General features: G+C 42.0%; 1 protein-coding gene across 1 annotated transcript; it reads left to right on the top strand.

Annotated features, from left to right (window-relative positions):
- Positions 1-287: 287 nt before the first annotated feature.
- On the top strand, positions 288-6875 carry HTR1B (5-hydroxytryptamine receptor 1B). Its single transcript, XM_068279379.1, has 2 exons — positions 288-2554; positions 5715-6875. The coding sequence occupies exon 1, from the start codon at positions 1336-1338 to the stop codon at positions 2491-2493; it is 1158 nt and encodes a 385-aa protein (XP_068135480.1). The 5' UTR covers positions 288-1335; the 3' UTR covers positions 2494-2554; positions 5715-6875.
- Positions 6876-8035: the final 1160 nt, after the last annotated feature.

Raw genomic sequence — 8035 nt, 5'->3', positions numbered from 1 at the left:
GTAATGTCAAATTGTTTGTCCTCTACCTCTCTCCCCAAATCCTCAGCCTTGGTCGCAGGATGACTAGACACTGCTGCTGCACACACACCTCACGTCTATTCTCTGTCACATCTCCACTAAAGCAAGCATGCAGAGAAGATACTACCTAGAAAACAGCCAGCTGCCTCCCCCCACTGTTCAGTCCTTAGTTGCAGTGTTAAAAGCTTCTGTTCATTTCCCTACACCCCCTTCTTCCACTCCCACATCAGCCTGTGTGTCAGCTGCAGCACCAGGAGAAGAAGTACTACTGCTGCTGCTTCTAGAAAAAAAAAGCACAGACAAGACGAGCTTCAGCACTACCGATGCTGCGCTGAAGTGCCTGGGTCACTTGGCTGCACAGACGACTTCATGGAAGGAGCATACCTGAAGCTATCCAGAAGTTGAGGCTGCCTCCGCTATCTCATGCATTTCTTTCTCCTAGGGCAATGATGCCTATACTATTCGCAAAGTCTGGAAGAAATCCTCATCTATCCACCCACTTCCTTTCAAGTTTTGACTACTCGGACAACACCAGCAATAACATCTTTAACCTATAATATAAAGGTTGCGGCAACCACCAGACCTCTTAAGAATCACAACAGGGAAACTTCGATGAACAATATTAAGAGAGCAAAGAGTTTTTTGGGGGATCCAGAGTTGCTGGGGACTACAGCTTAATTTACGATGATGAGAGTTACAGTGGATGCCATCCTCTCCTGAAAGTGATATGTACCGGCACAAATAAGGCGATTAATGAAAAATAGATCAAGTTACCCCGACAAGAGCAATACAACCGTGATTTAATGTTATACAGGGCAGGGATGTTAATGATACAAAGGTATGGTATCTTTGACTGAAATCTGACCCATCCATAAAGTAGCTATAGGTATATATACATAATTTTGTAGTTAGAATGTTATGATAGTATGGATGTTAAATTCACTGATGGATTACCGGTGCAGCCTGACCTGAAAGCAGGTGGAATATGACTTTCTTAATTTAGAGTGCAGTCTGGTCCTTTGCAAGATTTTTTGAAATCTTTGCTCAGCATCTGTCGATTTCACTGAATTATATTTTTATATTTCTTTATTAAAGTTCTGGATCTATGAGCCATCAGAAAGCACAGATTCTGTTTACATTGTGCCTGCACAGTCCAGTGCAGGAAGACTTGTGCGGTCATCAGGGATTCCAACCTCCGTTCATTCCAAGATGAAGGGTCATCAATGTGTCCAATGCTCGGTAGTTATGATGTGGTTACGTTTAATCCCCTGAAAATATATTTTATGCTTTAAACTAGATGAGTAGCCTAAACTCTCGATGGAGCCACAAAGCAGATGTCCACCAGCCACTGACGATCTGAATGTCTCTCAGACCAATTACTCCTATGATGGTACAAGTTGCATTGCAGGCTTGGATAGCCACGGGGAGGAAATAGAGTTGTCCTTCTGGAGCATTGTCCTCACTATTATCTTGATTCTCATTACACTTGCCACTTTGCTGTCCAATGCATTTGTAATTGCAACAGTCTATCAGACAAGAAAGTTGCACACACCTGCCAACTATCTCATAGCTTCATTGGCATTCACGGACCTTTTAGTGTCTATTCTAGTCTTACCAATCAGTGCTTTGTACACTGTCATTGGCAAGTGGACTTTAGGGCAGGTTATGTGTGATGTTTGGTTATCATCAGATATCACTTGTTGCACTGCATCAATTCTCCATCTATGTGTCATAGCCTTGGACAGATATTGGGCTATCACTGATGCAGTTGAATACACAAAGAAAAGGACTCCTAGAAGGGCAGTTGTAATGATAGTTCTAGTGTGGGTCTTCTCGATATCGATTTCCATGCCCCCGCTTTTTTGGCGTCAGTCAAAAGTGGAAGAGCTCACTATGTGTTCGGTCAACACAGATCACGTTTTGTATACAGTGTACTCCACTGTTGGGGCATTTTATTTGCCTACTTTACTTCTAATTGCCCTTTATGGTAGAATTTACGTGGAGGCCAGGTCTAGAATTCTAAAACAATCTCCAAAGAGCACAGGCAAAAGATTGACAAGGGCTCACCTAATCACTGATTCCCCTGGATCTTCTTCTGTGTCCTCCACCAACTCAAGGGCTGCAGACATGCCCAATGATACTGGCTCTCCTGTATATCTGAATCAGGTAAAAGTTAAAGTATCAGATGCTCTACTAGAGAAGAAGAAGATTATGGCTGCCAGGGAGAAAAAGGCTACCAAGACCTTGGGAATTATACTTGGAGCATACATCGTGTGTTGGTTACCATTTTTCATCATCTCATTGGTCATGCCAATCTGCAAAGAGGCTTGCTGGTTTCACCCTGCCATATTTGACTTTTTTAACTGGCTTGGATATCTCAATTCCCTAATAAATCCTATCATCTACACAATGTCAAATGAGGACTTCAAGCAAGCTTTTCACAAACTGATCCATCGTATTAGCTGCCCTTCATGAATACGTCTTCATGTACCTCTCAGTGCTCCATGAATGCAAATATCTGGGTCAGATGTCCTCGGTAAGTCCTTCTCTTGTGCTTTTAGATAATAGAGGATTTTTAGCAGGCACAGACTGGCCAGGGGAGAAGGGGGGCAATCTCCCCCCAGGCTGCCTATCATTCAGTGATTTAGGGCTGGTCCAGTGCCTGGTGTATTCAGGTTTGTTGTAAGGCAATGTGAAACACTAGGCTAGCTGATAAAAGTGCAATTAGAGGGCAGGCAAGCTGGTAAATATACACAGCATGATGCAGAGCTTGCCTGGATGGTCCATGGGCAAACATCTGTCTTGTCTCTCCCCATTGTTATAATGACTACATGTGTGGATAAGGCATTAAACAAGTTGAAAAGTTTTTGACAGTCCCTAGACTCCAGGAGGGCTGCTTTCTGACATATGTGAGAGACTGGCAGGGACAGGAGTCCTATTACAGGCAAGTGGCCTCTGTGTGATGTGGGACTGCAATACAGATAAGCTCTCTGCTCCATCTCAGGCTATTCTCAATTTCTCTCCACTCCTCTTCTCTCTGGGCTAGTGCACGCCAAAATCACAATAGCAAACGCTAGCAATTTGCGAGTGTGATTTTGTGAAACGATTTTCAGGGCGATTTTTGAATGAATCTCTCCAAAAATGCTACATGCTGTGTGTTTGCAATTTTGAAAAATCACAATGCTGCTCTGAGAGCACTGTCATAGGGTAACATTAGCCAAGCGCTTTTCAAATCATTGTCGATTTGGAAAACGCTCAGAAGCACTCTTGGTGTGCACCAGCCCTCCCTCATTCACCTTTGTTTCCCTCTTCCCACAGCTGGCTGGCTGTGTCTTGTCATACAGGAAAGCTAAATAAAAGTGCAATCCTGGTGAGGCAAATTATTATTATTATTTAGTATTTATATAGCGTCGCCATCTTCCGTAGCGCTGTACAGAGCATATTGTCTTGTCACTTAACTTGTCTCTTTCAGCATTTCTCTCCTCACTGTTTCTCCCTTTCTCTGCATAAGAGCTCAGACACACTATAAGCGCTTTTCTGAGCGATTTTACTGCAATCGCGATTTCACCTCAATCGCGATTTTACCATGATTTTAATGTAAGTCAATGGGAGCCCTTTTTAAAAAGCTCTCAGAAAGTTCTGATGGCTAAAAAGCTCTCATAAAAGTGCTTGTAGTGTGTCTGAGCCCTTAGTATTTGTACGATGCGGGTGAGTTGGGCGTCGGGAGCGCAGAATGACAGCTCTTCCTGCTGCCACTAAACTCCCTGGCGGCGTTAAATACTTGTCCCCCTCCGAGTCGTTGCAACTCGGAGGGAGGTGTAATTTGGGGTATGGCGATCACCTGAGCCCTTAATTACCCTGCCCCGCACAGCTGATTATTGCTGCTATGGGGCTCCTGGGTTGGGTAACTGGTGCTGAGCGCAGTGCACCAAAACCACTTGCTTTGCCTTCTCTCTCCTCTCTCCAATCTTGTTGTTAGAAACCATAATCTAAAGCTGCCCATACATGCATCAATTGTTATGGACAGATTCTTTCACTATGATCGAATCATAATGGCTTTTCCACCTGTCAGTACTGAGTATGGATGTGGCCTATAGGGTTTCATACTATAGTAAAGTGGGTCATGGGCAGGCAGTGATGCACTGCCACTGACCACCAATAAAAAGCAGGTAAGCAAGGCATGGATGTTGGGGGAGAGTGAAAACAGTGATGGAAGGAGGGGTATCGAAAACTTTGGAAATGAGCATTAATGAGGCAGGGATCATGGTGCCAGGGGGGAGGTCAGTAAGGATGTGTCTGGTTAAGAGGGAGGGGATATCCGTGGTGGAAGAGGGGCATTTTTGAGAAATTAGTAGAGATGGTGGCAAAGGGGAGGACATAAGTGGTGTGTGGGGGGGGGGGGGGCGTTTTGAATGAGCCTTGGGGAATTAAAGTGATTATATGGTAGAGGAAGAAAGCCCTTAAAGAAAATTTTGGGTGAAAATTGGTTGAATGTATCAATCTGAGATGTTGGGAAATTTCGGGCAATGTGGTTGTCAGGTGTAATAACCATGGCATGCGTTTACCACGAATGATAGACATGACATAAACCCTGGCCGTTGTCCCTCAAAATGTATTATGGCCCCCCCTGGTGCCTGTACTTTACCTGTCACGCTGTCCCTAGAGTGTTCTTTCTGTATTTCCGCATTGGTGCTCCACGTGACTACTGCCATATATGACGTGGGGTGCGTGTGTGACACAATTCGGGCTGGGGCTGCCATGATAACGGGCCTCTAGTTTGTGTTTCCCCCAGGCCAAAAGGTCCCAGTCCTTCCCTGATTTTTTGGGGAGATCAGGTGGGATGAGATGATAAGACTAGGTGGTATCTCTGGTCCCTTGTTCAAGCCTGATGTGAACCTATCATATCTGATCTGAGGTGAATGGTTCATTCATTGCCCCCAGTTATATTTTTCCATGACAACAGACAAATTTCAGATTTGGAGAACTGGTTGTGGGATGCTCAATTGTCTGAACTGTGTGCTTACTGGATCAATCAGCAGATTTGTTTGTCAGTTAATGGAGTTCAACCTGAGTTAACTAAACCGATTTGCTGATGAATCATCTAATTGTGGTTCAATATACAAAGCGACGTTGATACATCTGATTTAGAGATGGTTAGATCATTAAGCATCTATTAGCAGAGAAAAGGGAAATAATCAGATCCAGATAAAATAAACCAGAAGCATAAACATACCGTTTGGAAAACAAAATCACCTTATGTGACTTATTTGAACTGAATAGATTATAAGCATAAATCCCCAACTCATCCATTCCATTCCTCCTTGCATACTATCTGAAGCGACACTATCTACCCTAATCCAGCATCTTATTGTGCTGTCTTATGTGTCTAGAGGGCCATGTGGTGATTTCATGCCCTCTGTGGCAACACTATGCATTCAAATTGTCCAGCTATCTACTGATATGGTCCCCATAATATCTGGATCACATCTATATATTATGGTATTTTAACTGTTAAAGTCACTTACAAAGTGGTCACTTAGTTCCATCCTGTTTACAGCAGTATTCAGTACATTAGTTTACCTAAATATAAACACACATTGCAATGAATTCCCAATACATCGTACTTAGTTTTATTTGGTACAGCCCATTATGACACTCTATCAATAATGCTATGAATGTTTTCCTTTTGTCTGCAGAACCCAGTCGATATTGTAAAGAATCACTGCCTGAAACTCCCTACCCTGAGTTGTCAGACTCATGAATGCTGCTGAGCCCAAAACGTCAATACATACTGCTATCCTACTGTTCAGCTCTGCATTTCACTGCTATGACTCTAGCAATGATGCTGCATAAATATTCACCCATGCCAAATGCAAAGAGCTCATCTTCAGATCAATGCTTACAATTAACACTTGGAATTGGAAAATTAACTTAGACTTCTCTTTCCATGTATTTTTGTTTCCTTTTTTTCCCCCTTGACACTGTTGCCTTTTTTTTTGGCATCTAAGGTCTGTAGAATTATTTTCATGCACTCTGTAGGGCTTTGCACAGTTGTTATGTTTTATGTCACTAGTATTAATATGTCTGTGTATGCTTGTAATTTATTTCGGTAGAGGAAAAAAAACAAAAGGTTCATATGATTTTAGAGACATGCTTTAAGATGTGTCACTGTGTGCAGTGGCCCATTCATCTCAAGCTTTCTTGGTAAACGTGGTGTGCAGGAGTGTGCAAAAAAATCTACACTGGTGTTTTCCAATCAATATGAAAGGACACTCATAAATTCTCACCGATCATTGTAGCTAAATGATGTATGTATTAATGTTTCACCTCAATGATGGATGTATAACAGATTGACATGCCCTTTAAATGACTGCCACTTGCCTTTTAATGCAATGGGAAGATATACAGCACAAACAGGAAAGTCATATTGTCTCACTACACGTTTTGAAGTGGGAAAATGAAACATTTCCGTATGTTAATGTAGGCAGTGTGTATAATTAAGCTATGGTTGATGCACACTCTTACTGTATTAAGCACAGAGAATGTATGTTTTATTTTTTGCTTGTTTAAGAAATAAATCTACCTACAACGTCTTTTGCTGTACACTTCTGAGGAGATGAAATGGCTTTATATTTGCAAAAGAAAAAAAAAAGGTCTCTTACCTTCAAAATAAATGACAGAATAAATCAATTCAGTTTATTTTATCATATGTAATGACTGTCAGTTCTGTTTTTTTAAATGTATTTGTTTTAACCAGACACACTGTGAATAGAGGTTTAATTAAAAGAAGAAGCCATATGGTTGAGTGACACTGGTTACAACTAATCATCATGACTTTAACTGTTTAATGCCCAGACATCTTTGTTACTTCTAAGGTCAAATATGTTGAATGAGTAAGCACAGGTGAAATGATTATTAAATATAACAATAAAAAACGTAAATATTTTTCTAATTAATTTTTGGTACAACTTTATTTCCTCTTGGTCTTCATGTAGGGTTGATTGACGTACTTGATGAACTTCTGCACACTGAGAGACAATCTAGTCTATTGAATTAGGCAGAAAAAGAGTAGTGAAGGTGTGGAAATGCAGTAATCCAGTGTTTCTTAAACCTGTCCTCATGACTCCCTAAGGTGCAAGTTTTGCAGGCAACCTACCTATGTACAGGTGGGGTAATGAGTGTCTCAGCTACATGGAATCCACCTAGCTGAGACACTCATTACCCCACCTGTGCATAGGGGTGGTTGTCTGCAAAACATGCATGGTTGCGGAGTCATGAGGACAGGTTTGAGAAACACTGCAGTAACCTGTAGCAACTAATCAGGTTTCACAGTTTATCAGAGCTGCAGTAAAGATTGTTGGTAGGTTGGTCTAGTTTACTGCACCGAGCCCATTGATGCTTGCTTCAAATGAGCTGCAAATGTTCTGGAGAAAAAAGGTGATATTATTATTGTTTTGAAAATATGGTTGTGTGACAGTAATTTTAATATACTTTAATATACTGGTATAAATGGTATGCCTGTTATTGGGCTTTGAGTCCCTTCAGGATACATGAGGGGGCCTTAGTTATGTCACTAATCATCATCTCTTCACACTCCAATTGTCTCCATTTCAAGTGTTTTCAGATGTGGCACGAGTCAAACATTGATTGGAAGATGAAGTGGGATGGGATCCATGTTTCCAAACTGCTGGACATTTTTAGCACTAGGATGGGTGGAAATTTTCATCTTTTAAAGTTAGTCGATAAATGGTGTAATCCTGATTGAAAACTTCCTGCTTTCACACATGGCTAACATGGTACCAGGGACATAACGGCAGGGAAGCAGCCCCTGTAACCGCCGTGGGGGGGGGGGGGGGGCAGAGCTGTAAGGGGGCCCCAACTCCTGCTTCACTCCCTCTGATAAAGAGGTCCATCCTTCAGATCTGGTCTTTTTGTGGCTACACTTGTTATGGGTATGGAGTTTATGATGCCTACACTTGTTTTATGACCCTTGCAAGATGGGCTTCCAGGCTGTGAG

Source organism: Hyperolius riggenbachi, chromosome 4, assembly GCF_040937935.1.
Source record: "Hyperolius riggenbachi isolate aHypRig1 chromosome 4, aHypRig1.pri, whole genome shotgun sequence".
In the NCBI taxonomy this organism is placed as follows: domain Eukaryota; kingdom Metazoa; phylum Chordata; class Amphibia; order Anura; family Hyperoliidae; genus Hyperolius; species Hyperolius riggenbachi.
This window is presented reverse-complemented; position numbering and strand designations above follow the sequence as displayed.